At 37.3% G+C, this 25,395-nt stretch overlaps 1 protein-coding gene across 1 annotated transcript; it reads left to right on the forward strand.

Annotated features, from left to right (window-relative positions):
• Positions 1-3,412: 3,412 nt before the first annotated feature.
• Positions 3,413-23,404, forward strand: fhdc2 (FH2 domain containing 2). Its single transcript, XM_073820856.1, has 12 exons — positions 3,413-3,549; positions 8,041-8,530; positions 9,396-9,457; positions 11,528-11,630; positions 16,282-16,367; positions 16,463-16,563; positions 16,745-16,815; positions 16,904-17,011; positions 19,332-19,402; positions 19,836-19,953; positions 20,037-20,201; positions 21,101-23,404. Exons 2-12 carry the CDS (start codon positions 8,186-8,188, stop codon positions 22,562-22,564), a joined length of 2,694 nt encoding a protein of 897 aa, XP_073676957.1. The 5' UTR covers positions 3,413-3,549; positions 8,041-8,185; the 3' UTR covers positions 22,565-23,404.
• The last annotated feature ends 1,991 nt before the right edge of the window (positions 23,405-25,395 follow it).

The following is a 25,395-nucleotide window of genomic DNA, read 5'->3' on the forward strand; positions in this document are numbered from 1 at the left end:
TTAACAGTGTTTTTGCCTGCAGTGTTTCCCCTTAACTGAATCCTTTTTCAAATAACTGACTGATGACTAAAGTAATGATCACAGAAATAAATTACAGTTTAACATAGAAAAGATTTACAGTATTGCTGTTTTAACTGTATTTTGATCAAATAAATGCAGCCTTGGTAAGCATTCTTTCAAAATTCTTCTTTAAAAACAAAACAATATATATATATATATATATATATATATATATATATATATATATATATTATATATATATAATAATCACAACCCCAAATAGTTATGCACATGAAATTGTTGATATTTATCATTTTTTTATCAAATTTTGCACACATTTTCACTGATTTTGTTGCATGCCAGTGAGTCTATTATTGTGGCATGCACAATGATTGCAGAGTAAACGTCATGTAATCTAACTGTGGTTGGTTAATTTACATATTAAATGAATTCTGAATAAAAAGGGCTAAGATATGTAACATTTCCAGATATAAAGTTAGTGTTTTGACACAGTAGTTCCCCAGCAGTGCTGAGGGATATAGAGGCGTAACCTCACAAATGCCTGTTCTGGTGAGCTGTGCCTTTCAGCATGCTGTAAGCTTGAGTTCATCTGGGAGAAAAGCTGTAGATGTAGAGGTGATGGGACTCAACACTCGCTCTGTCACCCGATATCCTCTCATTTCCATGTTCTCCTGATTTTGGGGATTCTGTTTTTCCTTTCAGGTGCTGGCCAGAGCTCCAAAGCTCATTGTGCTGTTTCCCATGACCAGTTCTCAGCTCACTTCATCTTGGCTTCTCATCACCAGAACTGATCAAAGCCTTCTCCAACGAACAGGAAGATTGCAGGGACTGGCCTTACCTTGATAATGAAACTGACAAGAAGATCAGAGGCTGCTCATATGAACGTTCTCAGTGTATGAGAACTGATCCTCAGTCAATTTTGTCTTTTGTGTCTTGGATGATGGTATTTTTAACCAAGGATGAAGCTGAACTGAGATCAGTTCTGTTGCACTGAATAACGTTGGCTTCTGTTTCTCTCATAATGGTTTCCCGGTGCACACTCAGGACTCTGGTTCTGTTGACTGCTTTTTTTAAAAGCAAGCAGATTACATTTACAATATTGAGTTACTCCCTAAAAAAGTAACTTATTACATTACTTAGTTACTTTTTATGGAAAGTAATGTGTTACGTTACAGTTGCTTTACTTTTTAAATCTGGGCAGGGCTTGCTTGTTTGTTTTTAAGATAAAAAGTTCTATTTTTTAGCAAATGTAAAAGCCTTTCCAAAAGTAAATTCACATCTGTACAGTAGACCACAGAAGAAAAATGTCAACTCTTCAGCAATAAAAAAGGAAAACAAATGTTAGATTATCTTGAGTAATTTTTGCTTATTAGCATGGATGAACAGGATTGGTTAATACATAGGTTAATACATTGGTTAATACATAGGCTTAAATACATAAATGATATTTGTTTTATGTAACATTTAATTATTGCAGGTTTGCGTTGAATTTCACTGGTTTTATTTATTTTGAGGAATACTGTATCTGTTTTTTTAGTGAGTGAGATGAATTAATGCATGTTCACATTTATTCAAGAACTAAAGTAACATCTTATTCACAATTTCTCTCAACATGGGGACGAGCTTTTAATCAATAAATGGGGGGGGGGAGTGACTGGCGTTACTTATTTGAAAAAGTAACTCGGATATTTCATGTCAATTAAAAAGTAATATAGTAATATAAGTAATATAGGGTGATATCAGGTAAATTGGGCCACTTTTTGGTTAATTGCTTGAGACACTAACAAAAAACACATATGTGACATTTAACTGTGTTCTGATTATTTTATTAGACTGTTTTTAATATTTTTGTGTTGAACTGATGTAATAAAACATAATTGTTCTGGCCCTACAGGTTTGGAAACATTAGCTGCCCTACATTTTTGAGATTATTTTTAATGTAACAGTGTAACATTGCATTTAAATTACATTAGAACATCTATTTGAATTACATTAAAACCAATTTAAATCAATTTCCTTATATTCGACCAGTACTCCTTTCTTCCTTGCCCCTACCCACAGATTTTTCCCCATCCCTGGCAGACATCCCTTCTACCTCCTTAATGCTCCTTTCTGACCCTCTTCTTTCCTTTCTGATCCATTCTGTTTTTCATGTTGTCTGTAACAAATAGTTTAACATTAGGCTACTTTACTTCAACACCTATCGAGTCAAGTCAGGTCGAGCTTTATTGTCATTCGGCTACATGTGTGGACATACAGTGAAACGAAATCTATCACTTGTGTATCAAAATGTCTCTTTCACCCTTTTTTCTTATCAGTGAGTGTGAGCCCAACTATGGTTGTGTGTACACATACATATGCCTCATTAACATGCACATACAAACATAGTCCAGCACATAAACACACATCACACACAAACACATTTAGAAGGTAAAATGTGAAAAAGGTATGTCACAAATGCAATAATACAATATATTAATAATATAAATACATTTTAATAAGAGGAACCACCAGAATTTCTGCTTAAACTCGATTCAGAAGGTGGCCCATTTTAACAGAAATTAATGGCTCATTTTATCTAAACACATTCAGGTAAATTGGCCCAGTAACTAAAAAAAATCTATATATATTTATTATTTATTATTTAGCAAAATCAGCATTTTAGCTCACAGAGGCCATCAAGACATGGGTTATGAATCATTATTTCTAAATGTGTATTTGTTTTTTATTGATTTATCAACCTTGTTATTGAGAAGTAAGACTGAATATGTCAGGCCACTCGCCTTGCTTTTTTCTGGTGCGGTCTCAAAATGAGGCATTGCCTTTCCCCCCTTATCAACCTCAGACAAATAAAATAATTTGCTAAATGTCAAGTACTGTTATGGCAACAGTTTGAAATTCTTTGCAGTCACTGGCTGTTAACTTTTGTAGAGATAAGACACTCAAACCTTAAATGGAGCAGTGTATCAAATGTGTGCATATATACACAAAATATTTAAATCCATATAGATTATTTTTTGTTCTTGGTAGTAAAAATTCGAATTCTACTATGGAGAAGGCCACGCGTATGAATATTAATTAGCTTACGCTTATGTTGGTGAGTAACGCTCCTAGTAAATTTGTATTTATTTATATTTATAATAATGCAGTTTTTTCGATTTAGTAGGCCTATCCACTACGCATCTGTTTACACTTCTGCTAAATCAGTAAGGTGAGCGGCACGTTACGTAATTAATATTCATGAGGTAACACTTGCCCGTAGTAGGATTGGTAAATTCCCGAGGGGGAAGCCCAATGAGCGCATCAGCTGCTTCAGCGCATGCGCATGATTATAGAGAGCTCCGAAAGTTTGGGAACTTTCAGTAGACTGAGTGTATTAATGAGACGCCCCGGCGTTCAGTGAGTGTTTCTAATTGTTTTATGCTCATAGACACGCGTGAGAATTTCTCACAGTGTACGGGAGATTCTTTTATAGCTTTTTTATTTTGTTCTCAATTGGATTACGTGCGTAATGATACATAGTAAAACGTAAGTACTGCTTTATTTGTGCTTTTCTCTTTCCGCTGCACCGCTAAATTAACCACCAAACTGACCTCTTGAGTTTAGGCATTGAGCTTGCCTTTTTAACTTGCGTTATCGAGCAGTATTGTATCTAGTTTCTATCGCATCTAGTGTCTTTGCCATATTAATTTGCACAGCTATTTATCCTAAAGCAAGTCGAGGTGCACATTCTTCCCATGTTTGGGAAAAAAGTGTTTGTTTTACTCTTTTCTACTGGAGATGTTTATTTCTAGGATGTTTCAAAACAACAGCGTTTAACCTGCAAATATTGTTTGTCTCTGACTGCAGAGATATCTTTTCAAGTTACTTTTATAAAGTTACTCAAAAAGTTTTAATCCGTGTATTAAACTAAACTGTCTGTGTGAAAATGTGACGCGAGGCATTATTTTGACGTGCTGTTTATCGTCTTGTTTTTTTTTTTTACCCCTAAATGTTTTGTGTAACAAAGGTTGATAGAGCGCGCTCAGGTGGTATTGAAAAGAATTAAGATGGAGCGAGTTTTGCGTTCAGTCTGTAGTCCAATGCGCGTTCGCTTTTTTAGTGCGTCTAGCCAAGGAAGTCGTGTTTTTAACTGGATGTCAACTACAGTTCCATTCTATTTGTCAGATTCATACTATTTCGGTTTCGCTCACCTCATGTGACAGACCGACATACAAGCCAATAATTGGATTTTTTAAGGTCATTGTCATTGACAAGTAAGCTTGTGCAAGTTCATATATATATATATATATATATATATATATATACATATCCACATACACACTACCTTTCAAAAGTTTGGGGTCAGTACATTTTTATTGTTTCTTTTTTTTTTTTTTTAAGAAATTAATACTTTTATTCACCAAGGATGTATTAAGTTAATAATTCAAAGTTTGTTAATAATAAATAATTTACATTGTTATAAAAAATTATATTTTGAATAAACACTGTACTTTTTAAACTTGTTATTCATGAAAGAATCCTGAAAAAAAAAAAAAAAAATCACAGGTTCCAAAAAATATTTGGCAGCACAACTGTTGATATTACCCAACACTGATCGCTAATAATAAATCAGCATATTAGAATGATTTCTGAAGGATCGTGTGACACTTAAGACTGGAGTAACAGCTGGTAAAAATTCAGCTTTTCATCACAAGAATAAATTCTATTTTAAAGTATGTTAAAATAAAAAAACATAATTTTATATTGTAAAAACATTTTGCAATATTACTGTTTTTTGTTCTGTGTTTTTAATCAAATAAATACAGCCTTGATGAGCATAAGAGACTTCTTTAAAGACTATTACAAGTCTTACTGACCCCAAACTTTTGAACGGTAGTGTCTATCTATCTATCGATCGATCGATCCTGGAAATGTTTATTTATTTATTTTTTAATATACATATCCAGCATACATGTGAACCCCCTTAAAACTGTGTGAAAGCATCCAAAGTTGCCCCTCATGAAGTTGGTTGAGAGAATGAACAATATTGGAAAAGCTTAAGTCTAGACAGTGGATTGGATTTTAATTGTTTTGGTCAGCTAATACTTTAATTAATTCCTTAATTTTCCTTAAAAAAAAAAGGTGCAGGCTGTAGTGCACAAGGTTTCCGGTTACAGCATGCTCCTGTTTTTGGCAGCACAACCTGTTGTTAGCTCTGCCAGTAATCCTGAATCTGTGTCAGCTTCACATTTTCTCTTTTTTTGCGTCATTGTCTTGTGGCCTCATTGACATTAATTAACTGGACCTCAGGAAGGAACATCACATGGGTGTGTAGATGCTCAGAGCACAGCACATGTGGCAGGAGTTTCTCAGAGGAGGAAGGAAGCACAAAGGGCTTGAGCGCTCTCACGTGCTGGGAATTCTCAACACCTTGGACCCTTTTGAAAGTGTAACCTCAGGTTAAACACTTCACTGGCAGCAGCGCAAGCACAGAATCATTACAGACACCCTTATGTTAACTGGCCGACAAGAGCTGCCAGGTGCCTGACCCCATAGGCTCACTTTGGATTGCCCCATTGCTGTAAACAACCTCATTGTTTGTTGATCGGTGCTCGTGTGCTTAAAGCACGCAAGTGAGGATGAATTGCATGATGTCATGGCCATACTGTAGGAGTTGTGATCAGCTGGGCTCTTGCTGTTCAACTTTGGGACTTTTTGCATTACACCAAGATGATTTCAGGGTAGTTCTTTTTAGGTTAAAATGTAAGTTATATTTGTGACCCTGGACACAAAACAAGTCATAATGGTAAATTAATATGGATAAATAAGCTTTCCATTGATGTATGATTTGTTAGGATTGGACAATATTTGGCAGAGATACAACTATTTGAAAATCTGGAAACTGAGGGTGCAAAATAAAATAAAAAATCTAAATATTGAGAAAATCGCCTTTAAAGTTGTCCAAATGAAGTTCTTAGCAATGCATATTACTAATCAAAAAAGTTATATAGATATATGTACAGTAGGACAATTACAAAATATCTTCATGAAACGTGATCTTTACTTAATATATCAAATATCAAAAATCAATCATTTTGACCCATACAATGTATTTTTGGCTATTGTTACAAATATACCCATGCTACTTAAGACCAGGGTCACATATGTATACAACACCAGTCAAAAGTTTGGGATTTTATGACTGTTTTGAGAGAAATCAGTGAATGTTGAAGAGTTTTTTGGTTTTTTTTTGTGCAAACAGTTTTTTGTTTGTTTTTCAAAATATTTGAATTAGAAATCTTTTGTAACATTTTGAATACTGTCAATTGTTCAATTGATAATAAGAAATGTTAATTGAGAAGAAAATCAGCTAGAATGATTTCGAAAGATGTGACACTGAGGACTGCAGTAATGATGCTGAAAATTCAACTTTATCGTCACAGCAAAAAATGAATTTTAAAATGTATTCAAATAGAGAACAGTCATTTCAAATTGTAACTATAATATTAAATTGTATACTGCATCAACATAACTGTAAAAACAATATTACTGTTAGAAACAAGTTACGTAATATTACTTTTTCCAAGTAACTAGTAAAGTAACGCATTACTTTTTAATTGACAAGAAAATATCTGAGTTACTTTTTCAAGTAAGAAACACCAGATACTTTTTCCTCCCATTTCTTGATTAAAAGCTCTCCTGTCCCCATGCTGAGAGAAATTGTGAGTAAGATGTTACTTTAGTTCTAGAATAAATGAGAACATGCATTAATTCATCTCACTCACTAAAACGGATGCAGTATTTCTCAAAATGAATAAAAACAGTGAAATTCAATGCAAACCTGCAATAATTAAATATGTTTCACAGACAGGGCTTAAGCTTAGTCCCAGACTAAAATGTAAGTCTGAGCTGTTTCAACTAAAATAAATATGCACTGACTGATCTTAAAAATATATCAGTGCCTTTTTGTTTTAAGATGCACACCAGTAATATTTTTTTCTGAGCATGTTTATAAAAATTACTTAAACGTCCTAATTGATCTATGGCCTAATCCTGGCTTAGTCTAAGCCCTGTCTGTGAAACCGGGCCATAATGTAATTAAATTCCATTTTATTAGCCGATGTCATTGCTGCCGACCTTCGATGATCCAATTCATCCATACTAATGAGCAAAAATTACTCAAGAGAAGATTTCATTTTTATTGCTGAAGAGTTGACATTTTTTCTTCTGTGGCCTACTGTACAGACGTGAATTTACTTAGGAATGAGGCTTTTGGTGTGAAAAGGCTTTTACATTCGCCAGAAATAGAACTTTTTATATTAGAAACAAACAAGCAAACCCTGTCCAAATTTAAGAAGTAATGCAAAAGTAACGTAACGCATAACCTTCCATAAAAAGTAACTAGTAATTAGTTACTCTTTTAGGGAGTAACTAAATATGTGACCCTGGACCACAAAACCAGTCATAAGGTTAAATTTTACAAAACTGAGATATATACATCATATGAAAGCTCAATAAATAAGCTTTCTATTGATGTATGGTTTGTTAGGATAGGACAATATTTGGCCGAGACACATCTATTTGAAAATCTGGAATCTGAGGGTGCAAAAAAAATCAAAATACTGAGAAAATCACCTTTAAAGTTGTCCAAATTAAGTTCTTAACAATGCATATTACTAATCAAAAATTACATTTTGATAGGTTTACAGTAGGAATTTTACAAAAAATCTTAATGTAACATGATCTTTACTTAATTTCCTAATGATTTTTCGCATAAAAGAAAAATCAATAATTTTGACCCATACAATGTATTTTTGGCTATTGCTACAAATATACCCCAGCGACTTAAGGCTGGTTTTGTGGTCCAGGGTCACATATGGCAATGCGTTACTTTTAAAAGTAACTTTCCACAACACTGTTGGTGAGCATATAAGACTTATATTTTAGTGATAATTTGCATGGTGTTTCACCTATTAGATGTTTGCAGAGTAAAGTTATTGTTTATCAATCGTGTATCAATTTTGTTTCCCACTGCAGATACATGTCACTTCCGTGAGGAGAGTGGACAGCGTCTTTCTTGTGGACTTTTTGCCTGTGGTGTGGTGTATCATTTGTCTGAAAACTAAAGTCTTTAACTTTTCATGGAACAAACTTTGACACCCAAGAACAGGAAGTGAAATTCATGGCCACCGTCCCTGTCCCACCACCCCCAATCCCCCCTCCTCCTCCTCCTCCTCCTCCACCACCTCCACCTCCACCCTTCTCAGCCAGCGGTCTGACCCGCGTGGACTCTGGCCGCAAACACCGGCTTCGCAACCTCAACTGGGAGCGGATCCCCAAAGAACGTGTGGAGGGCCGCAAGAGTGTGTGGAGTGGCTTTCTCGATGACGACTGTGAGCTCTCCATTGACCTGAACTCTCTGGATGAGCTCTTTGGGCAAAAAGAGGGTGACAGGCCAGACCGGGCCAGTGCCTTCCAGCGTAGTTTACGCCGCTGCGGGTCTCCACAAGAGACAAGTGTGGACAAAGTAAGAGCAAGTTTTTCATTATCCAACACATGGAAGAAGCAAAGGATGTACAAAACTAAATGTTATTAACATGAATTTGTTTAATTGGTGAACGGCCTGTTTTGTTGTTTTAAGGTCATGTGACCATCAGATAACAGGATATTTTTGTGTTCAAAAACAGCTGAATGGAGTACAGGAATTAAATATATTAATTTTATAAAAAGCCCTAACTTAATTTAACACGCTCATGGATCAAGATGCTGCTAGACACACTGCTAAAGACTGGCATCTGCATGTGTTCAATGAAAAAAATATTTGCAGTGATTGTCTTTTCATTAAAAAACTATTGTCTTAATTTATTGTTGAAGGCAATGGTTTTTCTGCAGAATGTCTCTCTTTTTGATAAATGTACATTACCAGTCAAATGCTTGGACACACTTGACTTAATTTCTTTTTTTTTTTTTTTTAGTCAAATATTAATTATTTAAAAAATACATTTCATTGCATTTTATTTTCAAATACAAATTGTGCCAAGGAATGATTCTCATTTTGTTTTTAAGAAAAACATCTGTGTTTTTTCTCCATGGAAAAAAAAATCTTAACTTTAGTTTTTCTTAAAAACGAACTGACAGTCATTCCTTGGCACATTTTGTATTTGGAAATCAACTCAAACCAAATAAAGCAAAATTGAATCAAATAAAAAATGTATTGTATTGTTTTTTTACATAATTAATATTTGACAAAAAAAAACATTATAATCAACTTTTTTTTTTCAATATTTACAGCGTGTTTAGTGAAGACTAACAACTTATATTGTTTCATTTAAACTAAGCAGTCACATTTGCAAAATTGTTTGTGTGCTGATTTCCTTCAATTGTATTTGCAGGTTATGCTGCTCGACTCAAAACGCAGCATGAATGTTGGGATATTTCTGCGGCAGTTGAAAATGTAAGTTTGGTTCAATTTCTTAACTAGTAACATACACTTTGTATCAGCCAGGCCAACTGAAAATACGATGTTTGCACATTTATCCACAAAAAATGGACTACATACATTAATATATACACTATATTGGCCACCTTGCTCTCTAGACTGGGGGAAGTGATATAGCCCCATTTGTCACAAACAGGAAGTGAATGTGTCCTAGAGAGAGCGTCTTAACACTTCAGACAGGCAGTAGCTGCAGGTTGTGTTTATGTTTGAGCCATTGATTGCCCTCAGGTTGAGGATGAATGTGTGAATGAATAAAGGGCTATAGAGGCAGAAGAAAAAAATTTAGAAGATGCTATTCAGTCAGAACAGCTGGGCTTGATGGGCAGTGAAGCCGGTCAAAGGTCACACCTGCTTTTTGGCCAAATGAGCCGTGATGAGAAATGGAACCTGATCTCTAAAGTGGCTTTCCAAAATTTGCACTGAGATTAAATTGGTCAAGTTCTAGTGAAATGTGATTCAGAGTGAAAGCAGCTCATACAGGAAATCTTAAGCCATAAATCATTATTCATCCCTTTCAATGCAATGGCCTTTGTTTTATGCAAAAGGTTTGTTTGTTTCATGTCAGCACTTGCTTTCTGAGTAAATGTATGGGTGCAGCAGTGCCCATTTGAGTTTGAAAAGCTTTTCCATGGGACTGATATCTGTCAGAACATGTGGAGGAATTACGGAAAAGTGCTTATGCAGGCAAACGCATTTCTCTGTGTGTGTAAGCGCACACTTTAAGTGTACTAGTACGAATTATACTCAGCCGTGGCCAAAGCAGGTCTTTGTTGCGAGAGACCCACATACCTTTTTGCATTTTGCACTCAATGAGGAAACCGAAAGAGCCTTCAATACAAAGAAATATAAAAGTTAAAACAGTGTGGTCTTGTTAAAGCTCTTTTGATACAAGCAAAAGAGCCAGCTATTTGATTTTATGATTTGCTAAAAAAAAAAAAAATGCATTTACAGTAATGCATTTGTGACCCTGGACCACAAAACCAGTCATAAGGTTAAATTTTACAAAACTGGGATATATACATCATATGAAAGCTCAATAATTAAGCTTTCTATTGATATGTGGTTTGTTAGGATAGGACAATATTTGGCCGAGACGCATCTATTTGAAAATCTGGAATCTGAGGGTGCAAAAAATTCAAAATATTGAGAAAATCACCTTTAAAGTTGTCCAAATTAAGTTCTTAACAATGCATATGTGACCCTGGACCACAAAACCAGTCATAAGGTTAAATTTGACAAAACTGAGATTTATACATCATATGAAAGCTCAATAAATAAGCTTTCAATTGATGTATGGTTTGTTAGGATAGGACAATATTTGGCCGAGATACATCTATTTGAAATCAGGAATCTGAGGATGCAAAAAAATCAAAAAGACTGAGAAAATCACCTTTAAAGTTGTCCAAATTAGGTTCTTAACTATGCATATTACAAATCAAAAATTACATTTTGATATGTTTACAGTAGGAATTTTACAAAAAATCTTCATGGAACATGAACAAATTTTGACCCATGCAATGTATTTTTGGCTATTGCTACAAATATACCCCAGCGACTTAAGACTGGTTTTGTGGTCCAGGGTCACATATTACTAATCAAATTACATTTTGATATATTTACAGTAGGAATTTTACAAAAAAATCTTCATGGAACATGGTCTTTACTTAATTTCCTAATGATTTTTGGCATAAAAGAAAAATCAATAATTTTGACCCATACTATGTATTTTTGCCTATTGCTACAAATATACCCCAGCGACTTAAGACTGGTTTTGTGGTCCAGGGTCACATTTGAAGTCTAGGGGCAAGCGTTGCACTGGAGAATAGTTAAAAAGCACAGGATTTTACCACAAAATGTAAACAATATGAGTGCTAATGTGATGCTGCTGTGCTTAGTTTTCACAGGATATGCCTATAGACACCAAAAAGACCATAAAACATTTTCATTTCATTTCAGTACTGTATCTGGACAGAGAAAATGCTTGTAAGTGATGTAATTTTCAGTGTGTTTCTGCTTCCCTCTCAGTGCTACTAGGGAGATTGTGGAGGATGTGAGGCGAGGAGTCGGAGAGCGTTACGGAGCTGAGAAACTGTCAGAACTCTGCAAGCTGCTGCCTGATAATGAAGAGGTATTGTATACTCTGACACGCCACACTTCACAGAAACACGCCTGTGCTTCCACGGTTCAGTCTGTTTCGTGTTCGGAGGAATTAGACGAGATGCTGCTTGTTTGAAATCTTCTGTTTACTCCACATGATTCCTGTTAAGCCGGGGACACACCAAGCCAACGGTCGGCTACTGGACAGTGTCGTTTGATTTTTTTTTTTTTTTTGAGCATCAGTCCGCCTTAGTTTTTCAGTGTGTTCCGGCCCGTTGACTCCAGTTCGAACACCTTCAGCTGTTTTTGGCCAATTCTGAATGTCGAATCAGCAGCAGAGCTTATCGGCAAGAACTCCTATTGGCTATTCAGCTTAGCGAATGAGCGCACAAGAAAAAAACAGACATTTTAAGGCCAAAAGTTGGCTAAAATTGAATTTTCTTCTAGAACTGGATGGGGTTTCACTTGCTATTGGAAAAAAGTGCAAGTTATATGGTATACATGGGTTGTCATGATACCATAAACATATATTGATATTATTCAAAGTAGGGCTGCTCAGTTATGGCAAAAATCGTAATCACGGTCAGTGTTGGGGAAAGTTACTTTTAAAAGTAATGCATTACAATATTGAGTTACTCCCTAAAAAAGTAACTAATTACCCTACTTAGTTTCTTTTTATGGAAAGTAATGCGTTATGTTACTTTCGCGTTACTTTTTAAATCTGGCTTGCTTGTTTGTTTTTAAGATAAAAAGATCTATTTTTGACAAATGTAAAAGCCTTTCCACAACAAAAGCCTCAGGCTTAGAGAAAAGTAAATTCACATCTGTACAGTAGACCGCAGAGGAAAAGATGTCAACTCTTCAGCAATAAAAAAGGAAAACAAATGTTAGATTATCATGAGTAATTTTTGCTTATTAGTATGGATGAACTGGATCATCTAAAGTTGGCAGCAAAGACACTGGTTAATACATAGGCTTAAATACATAAATTATATTAGTATTATGAAACATTTAATAATTGCAGGTTTGAGTTGAATTTCACTGTTTTTATTCATTTTGAGGATTACTGTATCTGTTTTTTAGTGAGTGAGATGAATTAATGCATGTTCACATTTATTCTAGAACTAAAGTAACATCTTACTCACAATTTCTCTCAACATGGGGACAGGAGAGCTTTTAATCAATAAATGGGGAGGAACTCAGATATTTTCTTGTCAATTAAAAAGTAATGCGTTACTTTACTAGTTACTTGGAAAAAGTAATATTATTACGTAACTTGCGTTACTTGTAATGCGTTACCCCCAACACTGATCACGATTATTTTGGTCAATATTGTAATCATGATTATTTAACACGATTATGAGTGGATCCGGAACTTTATATGATTAATTAATTTAAAGATGGCAATACAATAGGAAAAAAGATACAAATTAAACAGTTTTTTTTTTTTTTATTGAATGTAATTAATTGAAATGTAAAATAAAACAGCATAGTCTTCAATGTAAGAATTAAACTTGCTTTGTTTCTTATAAAAACTACAAAAGTCCCTCCTTCAAGAGCAGTGAGTGATTTTGTCTTCGTCTTTTGTTGAAGAAATATTACTTGTGGCCGCTTTAAGAGCTGCACAGATCCAATAGACTGTTACACATGTATTTTCATTCTCAACTGTTTGTTAATTTGAGACATAATTTGAAGGTTTACACAAATAATCACCAAATGCTGCATTTTGAAATATGTTTGTATGTATTTGACTATTCAGGTACGCGTCTTAAACTAAGCGTTCACTTTACTTGTCCATGCTCTGCTCCGTCTCTGAGCGCATACACAGAACAGCGCAAATTCTCTTTTGTGCTTTTAAAACAACACAACATCAAATAAACATTAATAAATCAAGCACGTCCCATTTTATGCAAGTCACGTTACATGGTTTTACCGATTTGCTTGTGAAATTGGGCTTTTATAGTGGAGCGAAAGGGTGCGGAATGGGGCGCAATGATAGTTTCATCTCGATTACTGTATTTTCATAATAGTTTGAAGCCAAAATCGAAGCTAAATTTCGATTAATTGCACAGCCCTAATTCAAAGTGTCATTGTGCCACACAATAGTGATAATTCATAGTTCAAATATTCAATACATATTTAAAATTACCCACATTTACAGAAATCCATGTACTCAGCAGAGAAAAAAACATCCTTTCACATTCAACTGTTTTTATTTCTAGCGAATTTCTGATCATGTGTAAATTTGTGTTTGCTATAAGTTAAACCACTGAAGCAAACTGAACAAATATCACAGCCATGAGACAAACAGAAAAGGAATAACAAGATCCTTAATAGTCAATATTAAAAGTCAATATCTTGTGTGTCTACCAGTGTGCTATGTCATCCTCATACACTCTTAATAATAAAGGTGCTTCACGATGCCATAGAAGGACCTTTTTTGTCTAAATAGTTCTTATGGAGCCTTTTACTTCTGAAGAACCTTTCTGTTTCACAAAAACAAACAAAAACTTTGTGGTGAAAGAAGGTTCTTCAGATTATAAAAAGGTAAGAAAGGGATGGTTCTTTAAAGAACCTTTGACTAAATATTTTTTTTGACTAAAAATATTTCTCATATGTGACCCTGGACCAAAAAACCAGTCTTAAGTCGCTGGGGTATATTTGTAGCAATAGCCAAAAATACATTGTATGGGTCAAAATTATTGGTTTTTCTTTTATGCCAAAAATCATTAGGAAATTAAGTAAAGATCATGTTCCATGAAGATTTTTTGTAAAATTCCTACTGTAAATATATAAAATGTAATTTGATTAGTAATATGCATTAAGAACTTAATTTGAAGAACTTTAAAGGTGATTTTCTCAGCATTTTGATTTTTTTTGCACCCTCAGATTACATATTTTCAAATAGATGTATCTCGGCCAAATATTGTCCTATCTTAATAAACCATACATCAATAGAAAGCTTATTCATTGAGCTTGCATATGATGTATACATCTCAGTTTTGTAAAATTTAACCTTATGACTGGTTTTGTGGTCCATGGTCACATATGGCATTGCCATGAAGAAGCTTTTAAAGCGCCTTTATTTTTAAGAGTGTAGACTGAACCAGATTTTTCCAAGACATTTGCAATTTCTCAAACACATCTAGAGGGGACACATGTTTACACGTGGTTTGGCAGTGCAAGGATAATCAGCTGTCCTTCATGTCTCTCCTGTCTTACATTACGGACATTGCAGTTTGCTGCTTTGGCCACTTCTACTGACGTACGTGAGCAGAGACACTGGGCATCTGTCATCATAATGGAATAGTTCACTTTCAGAACAAAAATGTACAGATAATGTACTCAGCCCCTTGCCATCCAAGATGTTCATGTCTTTCTTTCTTCAGTCGTAAGGAAATTATGTTTTTTGAGGAGAACATTTCAGGATTTCTCTCCATATAATGGACTTCTATGGTGCCCCCGAGTTTGACCTTCCAAAATGCAGCTTCAAAGGGCTCTAAACGATCACAGCCGAGGAAGAAAGGTCTTATCTAGCAAAACGATTGGTTATTTTCTAAAACAAATTGCAATTTATATACTTTTTAACCTCAAATGCTCATCTTGTCTCATCTGTGTGTACTGTGTAGAGATTAAAAAGTATATAAACTGTAAATATTTTTAGAAAATAACCAATTGTTTCACTAGATAAGACCCTTCTTCCTCGGCTGGGATCATTTAGAGCCCTTTGAAGCTGCATTTAAACTGCATTTTGGAAGTTCAAACTTGGGGGCACCATAGAAGTCCATTATATTGAGAGAAATCCTGAAATGTTTTCCTCCAAAAACATAATTTCTTTAAGACATAAACATCTTGGATGGTGGGGTGAGTACATTATCTGTAAATTTTTGTTCTGAAAGTGAACTACTCCTTTAATTTCCGGCTGTCTGTAAACCATTAGTGTCTTAAGGACTGTTCCACAGATGCATGTGCAATAATTGTTCATGGTTCATTAAACAAGTTTGAAAAATATTGTTTTCAGTTGATCTGTAAAGCTTATTTGGATTTTACAAAAAATATATTTAAAATGCAGTATTCCGAAAAAAGGCTGTTTCTTTTTTATAAGTGAAAATTTTTCTCTGAACGCTCAGAGATGCACAGGCCACTCCGGCGAGAGATAATTGTCGATTAGTTGAATGTGCGCTGTGACAGAAGCAATCTTTGTCATTAACATCATTTACAGTAAAGAAAACTCTTTGTATTTTAAAAGCATATAAATTGTGTTTACATTTTGCTAATTACTTTGTCCTAACAGCAAGGGAGCAGCTTTTAAATTCAAAGACACACATGAAACAAACGCAGCTCAAAAGTGAAATAAGTGCGGTAATTGAAAGTGTTCACAAACTGTAATGGGATCTTGATGAAGAAAATGAGTAAATTACAGTATTAATGAGAGTTAAAATGATTTGTTGGATCTTGTTGGAAACTCAAAAAGCAGTGTGATTTTATTCAGTCCATGTCAGCAAAATCTCCCTCTGGGCAAGCAAGCAAAGTTGGCAACCCTAGTTATATTCAGTGAATCTAATACTGGTATTGCCTTTATTACCGTAGTGCAGGTAAACAATGCTACCCTACTATACGCTGTGCTGTATTTGTAATCACACATATAAATCTACTATGTCTTTGTGTTTCTTTTTATCCAGGAGGCCAGAATGAAGAAGTTCAGTGGTGACCGTAGTTTATTGGCAGAGCCGGATCTCTTTATTCTCTCACTGGTGGAGTTACCCAGGTAAGACTTCAGGACTAAATGCTCGAATATAAACATGTCAGAGTTCTTTCACCGTTTGCTCATTAGTCTTTTCTTCCGCTCATCATCGTCACCAGCTTTCGCATGCGTTTGGACGTGATGATCCTCCAGCAGGAGTTTGACCCTGCGGTGAGCTCCCTCTGTGTGGCGGCCAGATGTCTGCGGGAGGCAGCGCGAGGTAAAAACTTGCTCTTTCTAGATTTGTTTGAACCTGTTGCAGCACTGAAAGCTGTAGCTCACCTCCCAAATTAAGTTCATGCATGATTCACACAGTATCAGAGATGTTGTGCTCAGGCTTTTAAGGCGTTTTGTTCAGTATTTGATGGTGTAAGTGGATCCTGATGTGGTTGTTTGTGCAGAGCTGCTGAGTTGCCCGGAGCTGCACTACATCCTGCGTCTGGTGCTCAAGGCGGGAAACTACATGAACGCTGTAAGTGTTTTATCTGATGATTATGCATCAACACTTACTGGCAAAATCTCCTGGTATGAAGTCATTCTGAGGTCTCTTGTCGTCTCAGGGTGGTTATGCTGGAAATGCTGCTGGATTCAGGATTTCCTCTTTACTCAAATTGGCTGACACCAAAGCCAACAAACCAGGCATGAACCTCCTCCATTTTGTCGCCATGGTAAGTGTCGCCAAAGTCCCTTTAAAGCAAGTCATGTCACTCGGCGGCCATCTTTGAAACGCCTCTCGGTCGTGCAAGTGCAGCTCCTGTCTCTTTGAATGGGGAAACATCAAATTCTTCAAAACGGTTACCCAAGCTTACGATTAAATTTCATATTTTAAATCCCCAAAGAAATCTGACAAGAACTGCCTCATAAATATGGTTCCTTGTGCTCCAATAGCGTTAAAAAATGCTTATTTTTCAGGCTAGATTAAGCGGCAACCTCCCGATCTCTCTATTGCACTGGTCTCAAACTCAATTCCTGGAGGGCCACAGCTCTGCACAGTTTAGCTCCAACCCTAATCAAACAAACCTAATCCAGCTAATCAAGGTCTTCAGGATTACTAGAAACTTCCAAGCAGGTGTGAGTTGGAGTTGGTTGGAGCTAAACTCTGCAGAGCTGCGGCCCTCCAGGAATTGAGTTTGAGACCTCTGCCCTATTGAAACCAATACGGAAGTGACTTAAACTGCAATTCATCAACTGGCCGCTAGAGACTGGCTGCAAAAGGGAGTCAATCCCATAGACTCCCCATGTTAAAATGCCCAATTTTACAGCAAAAAAAAAAATGTTCACAGCCTGGTACAAAAAAGTGGTTTTGGTCTATAGCTAATTTCGCCCTTCATGACAACTGTGAGGGGGTTGAATTTTTTTATAACTCAACAGTTTAAGTTATATTAAGCCTTAAAGTTTTGCATAGTTAAGGGGTGTGGCCCCTTGAGTGACAGGGGATTGCCGCTGCTGTCACCACTGTCGCGCTAAGCGGGTGTGGTTTAAGCAACCAGCTCCACCCACGGCCCGCCTCTTTGCCCATTTTCCCACCACTATGAGCTTCAGAATTGCTCTATAGAAACCTACCATATTTTTTACAGTCTATGGGCTAGATGAACGCGCGTCTTAAGCCTCGTTCAGACTGTCAGCCCAAATCCGATTTGTATGCAAATCCGATCATATTTAGGTAGTCTGAACAGCAACGAACTACATGAAATCTGATTTGGTCAAATCCGTTTCGAGCTTCATTCGTATGTGGTTTGAAATCCTATTCAAATCGGATTTCTGCTTTTTCACGTTTTCATGCCACATAAAACGTAAACACGTCAGACGTTTTTGTGGAAAACATAACAAAAGTCTTTGCAGAAACAAGCTTGTGTTGCGAACTGCAAATCAAGCGGGAAAAGACAATATACAGCTAGTATACGCACCTCTTTGAGTTTTGATACCAGTAGAGACGGCAGCATTCCAGCTTCCTGCGTTTCTGCCGCTGCTTTAGAAGACAAAATATAATCCAGCGCGACGGCAACATTGTCATATCGCAAGACAGCATCTATATTGCAAACTGTAATGCTGTTATTGTTTTTAGCGTTGGCATAATAATGCAACGGCATTGCCATAGAAACCAACGCACATTCCGTAAAAGAAAAGAACGCTTATGGACACACAAATCGGATTTGAACAGTTGCGATATGACTGTGTGGACAGTCAGTTATTCAAATCTGATTCCATCCAGATCTAGACAAAATCGGATTTGGGCTGACAGTCTGAACGAGGCTTTAGTGCCGACTGTTTCTATAGCAACTGGGACTTCTAACGGCAGCTGCAGTGATGTTCTGACTTTACTAATCAATGATTGGCTCTTTCGTTAAGAAGGCGGGGCTTTGCGGCCATAATGAGCGTTGCATTTTTCCCCATTCAAAACTATACGAGTGACACGTTTTGGGTGTTCTATAGTCTTTGGTGTTGCCGGGAAACATGTGACCCTGGACCACAAACCCAGTCTTAAGTAGCATAGGTATATTTGTAGCAATAGCCAAAAATACATTGTATGCGTCAAAATTATATATATATTTTTATGACAAAATCATTAGGATATTAAGTAAAAAAAAATTAAAAAAAAAACTAGGTAAAGTTTGTCAAGACAACCTTTAAGTTCATTTGGACAACTTTAAATGTGTTTTTTTTTTTTTTTTTTTTTGCACCCTCAGATTCCAGATTTTCAAATAGTTGTATCTCGGCCAAATATTGTCCAATACAAACAAACCATACATCAATGGAAAGCTCATTTATTCAGTGGTTATATAGTGTTACACCAGCTAATTTATAAATCTCAATTTTTTAAAAAAATGTACGCTTATGACTGGTTTTGTGGTCCAGGGTCACATATAACAAACCACAGATAAAAAATAAAGTCATCAAAGCTGCTGTGGTCATAATTATGATAGAAAGGAATCAGTAGGACAGAATTGCAGTAGGACTGAATCAAATTGTTGTTTTCCTCTCTTACAGGAGGCTGTGAAGAAGGATAAAGACTTGCTAATGTTTCACAGCCGCTTGAGTCACGTTGGTCCAGCTTCAAGGTCAGGATACAAACTAACTTTTAACAGTGTAACAGTTTAATTACCCCAAGCTCCCCAATACAAGAGAGTATCATCTTTCAAAACCTGGCAAGGGTCATATTTCATCTCAAAATTAAAATAATATTTTATATTCAAGAAGAAGAAAAAAGAAATATAGAAAATTATGGTTTAAAAATAGGCTTTTTGTGATGGCATTTCCATGTTAATTATGCACATTTTTACTCAACTTCATATTATTTTAATACCAAAAAATCTCAAAAGCACATCACTGTTTTTGTTGTTATTCCTTGTTCTTTTTTTTTTTCATTTCAGTGAAATATGAGTTGTAATGAGTTTAGTGAAATTTGCTTCACAAAAATATTGCACTTACAGTAGGACATCGGTAGTTAATATCAGAAAGAAAATATAAATCACTGTCTTTTTTTCTGGTCAGGTTGTCAGAAGAGTCTGTGGTGGAGGATCTTTCTCGACTACAAAGCAGAGTCGCTGAACTCCGAATCAGAGCTCAGGCGGATGCTGAAATCGAGGAGCAGACGAGAACATTTCAAGAGGTTCGTTCCCATTGATGTCGAGGTCATACTCGCAGATGTTGATGTGTGTGTTCAGCATGTAAATATATCATGTCTTCGTTCAGGTTGCGGAAGTAAGGCTGCAAGAAGCTCAGGATGAGCTGGAAAGTTTACAGAAGGCCAGTAAGGCCCTTGTGGATTTCTTCTGTGAAGATGACAAGTCCTTCAAACTGGAGGAGGCCTGTCATATCTTCCACTGCTTCTGCCATCGGTTCCAAAAAGCCGTGCAGGTGAGCTATCATATTGACGCAACTGTCTCTTTAAATTACAACCACTATATAAAATATCCAAAGTACTTGCCTGAAGCTAGAGCTGCAAAAATCTGAGTCTGAGTTTGTGCGCGCTTCGAGTGTGCATGAGCGCCTATTCTCCAGGAGAGCGTGCACGTGCTGAATGAATGTTAAACACTGGAAATAATTTAAAAAGAAATGCAATTTATAAGCTTTAGCGACGATGTGACACTGCCTCTGTTGTGAAAGTAACAATTCCTGTGTCAACCGTGCAGCGTGCCGCTCGCTTATATTCTGTCACTCGCGCTGTTTGTAAAATTACGTCTCGCATAAGGTTTTCCAATTACTTAAGTTATTTAACTAAGAAATATGAATTGTACCTCACCTTCAGCATTATAATAGTTTTACCCGCACTGAACAGAGACTGAGGCTGGTGATACCCTGGGCAACTTTTAGAGCAATGTTGCCCAACATCTTTGGCCAATGTTCCCGTCAGTGGGCAACCAGGTAAGACACAGGGCCCATGACCAATCTAAATTATCCAGATAGAAATGTGTTACCCATTCTCAACGGAAAAGTGCCCAAGCAACATTGATCAAAAAAAGTTGCCTGGCAGAATTGCTCAAAAAGTTGCCCAGTGTATCATCAGCTTCTGAGTGTCAATCACGGCAGGCGCTTTAGATCGGTTTATGAGAACGGCCTTTTTGGAGACCGCCATTCAAACATCCCAAAGCGATTATCGGCCAATAGTGATCAGTAGCCGATCAATCGGAGCATCCCTAACATAAATCTGTGAAGCACTTTCCAATCATTTCATTGAAATGGTTGTTTTACACTGATTTATGGAATTGAATTTCACAAATCTCAAACATGATTTGTTCATATTTGTTTCTCAACAGGAAAACACAGATCGAGAATTACAAGAGCAGCGGCGTTTGGCACGTGAGCGTGAGAATGTGGAAAAGCGGCGATCTCTGGCTCTGTGCACCGGACTGGAAGCGGAGCAGGAATCTAATGACCTGGAGCATGCGCTGCAGAGGAGTTTAAGTTACACAGGAAGCCGCCGCAGCCTGCGCAGACTCTCGCAGTACTTCCTCCGCTCCGACGACAGAAATATGAAATCTCACAACCAAAAGCACTGCGACTCAGAGGGTGGAAACCTTCACGCTCTTAACCCTGAAGGATTCAGCAGAGACTCAGAACTTAGACATTTACTACAGAAGAATAATGCAGACACTGTGGACACTAAACAAGGGATAAATAAGGTCAAACAAGCTTCAGATTCAACGTGTGACTTGCAACGGGATGCAGTGGCTTCCCCAAATGCTATGAAAAGCCATGCCAGGTTGAATACAAGTGATAATGCTTTTGTTGCTTTGGGAAAAACAAGTATCACGTCACATCAACAGGGGGCAGTGAATGTCTTACCGCTCACAGGACTATCCTCTAACAAAGTTTTGAAAGTTGAGAAACCGGTTCAAGACTCCTCTGAAAGGCTGACACAGATAGAGGCCGATACCTCGGAGGATGCTAAGAATAAAGATTTTGTAAACGGCAAAGGCTCTCCATCTCAAAAGGGAGTAAAACCACAGACAGAAGCCGAAACTCCTCTAGCCCAGGAGCCCTGTAGCCCAGACAGAGAGCGTGTTTACCCGGGGATCGGAGAGACGCTGGAGTGCCACACCCTTGTGAGAGGCCTACGCTCCTACGAGAGCCTTTCGCCAACTGTGACGAGACCAACCACCAATCACTGCTCCAAATGGAAGAAAGAGCGGGAAGCCGAGGAGCGAGACTGCACGAGCTCACCGCATGCTAAGGATGATTCCCGTCTGGTAAAGACACCTACTCGAGGACCAACCAAAAGACTGCTGGTACAACGAGGAGGGCCTTCCAACAGCAGTGGGATCCCAAGAGTGCGGACAAAGGCAGAACCAACTCCTGCCGACGGTTTGTCAGCTAGTCAGGTATCACGCCCTTCCCCTACATGTCCCACGTCCATTCGCACATCGCTGGTGGCACGCTTCAATGGCGTTCAGAATGAACTCAAGCGCAATAGTGGTCCACGCCAGAAGGCAAACGCCCAGTCTGATATGGGGAAACAAAAAGTCAACACTACCGAGAAGTCAAAAGAAGCTACTGAGAAGTTCATAAGGGGTTCGCCACTTCGCGTGTCCAAACGGCTTGCGCCCAACTCTGAATCTCAGACGCCCAACACCATACACTCTCCCACCGCTGCTACAACTGCAAAGACAATCCGCACCGCCATCATAAGTGCAACCAAATCTAAAACAACCAAGATTCCTGGCACCAGAATTCCAGGCCCTAAAATTCCCAAACCTGCTGCTCAACCCATGTGGAGGTAATGTCTAGTTTCTTGAACTCTGAGCAGAAGTGTGCATTTATGAAATGTCGTAAGGTGCATAAGGAACTAAATTAATATATGAAAAGGACTTTCTTTGGAGGATGCCAAGGTTTTTGTGTGAACGGTCAACTAAATAAAGGAGCCATTCATTGGGTCTGCCCAGGATGGACAGTCCGCAGGGCACTGTAATGGATCCGAGCCGAATGACTGAGCTCTTTGCCGATTCAGGTCACAGCAAGTTTCGCCTCCCATTTCAGGACTCTGATGGAAACTGTCTGGACAGTCTCATCCAGCACTGTCTTTAGCTCTACCTCTGAACACTCGAGTGCTCTGTGCAGGTAACAGCGCACATTAGAAGGGTTCCTGCCAGAACCTTCTTTCATTACGTGTTTTTTTTTTTTTCCGATGTTAGAATGTCGAAACGAATGGAGCTGCCACAGTCAAACAGATGAATGATTGAAGTGAATGCTTACGATTTTAACTTGCCCTTTGATTCAGGTCAGATTGACTGTTTACTTGAGTTACAGGTACAAAATGATGCAAAACGTCCATTTAAAATGTGGTATGTAATAATTCAAGATCCCAAAGCAAATATGTTGAAGTAGATTGTGTGTGAGGTGTGTGTGTCTATTTGTACATGTAGGTTTCTTCAACTCTGATGCACTTTACAGATGAAAGAGATTTAATGCTGGCCGAAACGGTATTTGTGGTAATCTGCTGTGCTTGCCTGTTTTGTTTATATGAATTGTTAAATTAATAGAATCAAAAAAACAGCTGCCATTTGTAATATTTGTATTTGTAAATAATGAGTATTTGAAATAAAAAAATGAACTTACTGTTACTCTTTCTTGCTGCCTGTAAATGTTTCTCCTAGTAGCAAATAATTATTTTAGCCATGTGAACAGTTATTTATTAACTAAATTAATGCTGGTTAATACAAAAAGGTTACTGCAATACAATCGCAAAACAAGGATAGATTTGAAACGGAGTATCAACATTCACCCGTCATGTTCCAGTCAAAAAGCTACATCAAATGTTGGTGCTTAATTAAGGACAAGTTTCTCCATAAATATTTAATATCCGTTTTCCAAATTAAAACTGAAACAGTAAATTAGTCTCAAAGTATTATACAGGCACATGTGGATATGGGTGAAGCATTATCGTTGAACATTGTTCATTTTCTACATCATTCATACTCAAAAACTATTCACTGATTGTTACCGTCATTGTGTATCATGTACCAAGTATTAAGGGCTTTGTGTTAATGTGGTTAGTAACTACAGTCGTGGCCAAAAGTTTAGAATTACATAAATATTGGAAATTGGAAAAGCTGCTGCTTAAGTTTTTATAATAGCAATTTGCATATACTCCAGAATGTTATGAAGAGTGATCAGATGAATTGCATAGTCCTTCTTTGCCATGAAAATTAACTTAATCCTGAAAAAAACTTTCCACTGCATTGTTAAGAAGGCTTCAGGGCGTCCAAGAAAGTCCAGCAAGCGCCAGGATGGTCTCCTAAAGAGGATTAAGCTGCGGGATCAGAGTGCCACCAGTGCAGAGCTTGCTCAGGAATGGCAGCAGGCAGGTGTGAGCGCATCTGAACGCACAGTGAGGCCAAGACTTTTGGAAGATGGCCTGGTGTCAAGAAGGGCAGCAAAGAAGCCACTTCTCCCCAAAAAAAACATCAGGGACAGATTGATCTTCTGCAAACAGTATGGCGAATGGACTGCTGAGGACTGGGGCAAAGTCATATTCTCCGACGAAGCCTCTTTCCGATTGTTTGGGGCATCTGGAAAAAGGCTTGTCCGGAGAAGAAAAGGTGAGCGCTACCATCAGTCCTGTGTCATGCCAACAGTAAAGCATCCTGAGACCATTCATGTGTGGGGTTGCTTCTCATCCAAGGGAGTGGGCTCACTCACAATTTTGCCCAAAAACACAGCCATGAATAAAGAATGGTACCAAAACACCCTCCAACAGCAACTTCTTCCAACAATCCAACAACAGTTTGGTGAAGAACAATGCATTTTCCAGCACGATGGAGCACCGTGCCATAAGGCAAAAGTGATAACTAAGTGGCTCGGGGACCAAAATGTTGAAATTTTGGGTCCATGGCCTGGAAACTCCCCAGATCTTAAAACTTGTGGTCAATCCTCAAGAGGCGGGTGGACAAACAAAAACCCACTAATTCTGACAAACTCCAAGAAGTGATTATGAAAGAATGGGTTGCTATCAGTCAGGATTTGGCCCAGAAGTTGATTGAGAGCATGACCAGTCCAATTGCAGAGGTCCTGAACAAGAAGGGCCAACACTGCAAATACTGACTCTTTGCATAAATGTCATGTAATTGTCGATAAAAGCCTTTGAAACGTATGAAGTGCTTGCAATTATATTTCAGTACATCACAGAAACAACTGAAACAAAGATCTAAAAGCAGTTTAGCAGCAAACTTTGTGAAAACTAATATTTGTGTCATTCTCAAAACTTTTGGCCACGACTGTACATTGAGTCAACATATAATCCTAAAAACAATAAGGAGCTGTCTACTTGCTTACGTACATGTTTGTAAGTGAACCACATGCTTTAATGGCTTTTTTTCAGTGTTATGATGTTTGTGTAAAGTTTACAAACCGTGGCTGAGTAAATTATACTTGAGGACTGCAGAGTAAACTTAAAATAGTTAAGTAGAAATTACTTAAAAGAAGTTAATTTAGAAATTTAGAATAAATGTTTTGGAACATTTTATGTTTGTTAAATTCAAGATTTTGTTTTTTAAACTAACGACCAAGCGGCCAGCAACGAGTTGAGCATGTTTGATCAATTTAGCTTTCTCAA

The sequence above is a fragment of the Garra rufa genome, chromosome 16 (genome assembly GCF_049309525.1).
Source record: "Garra rufa chromosome 16, GarRuf1.0, whole genome shotgun sequence".
NCBI classification, from domain to species: Eukaryota; Metazoa; Chordata; class Actinopteri; order Cypriniformes; family Cyprinidae; genus Garra; species Garra rufa.

Excerpts from the sequence above, each read along its gene's own strand:
- fhdc2 (XM_073820856.1), top strand. The coding sequence starts at position 8,186 with ATGGCCACCGTCCCTGTCCCACCACCCCCAATCCCCCCTCCTCCTCCT. Across the intron at positions 16,368-16,462 it reads TCACTGGTGGAGTTACCCAG|CTTTCGCATGCGTTTGGACG; the intron begins GTAAGACTTCAG and ends CATCGTCACCAG. Across the intron at positions 19,954-20,036 it reads AGACGAGAACATTTCAAGAG|GTTGCGGAAGTAAGGCTGCA; the intron begins GTTCGTTCCCAT and ends GTCTTCGTTCAG.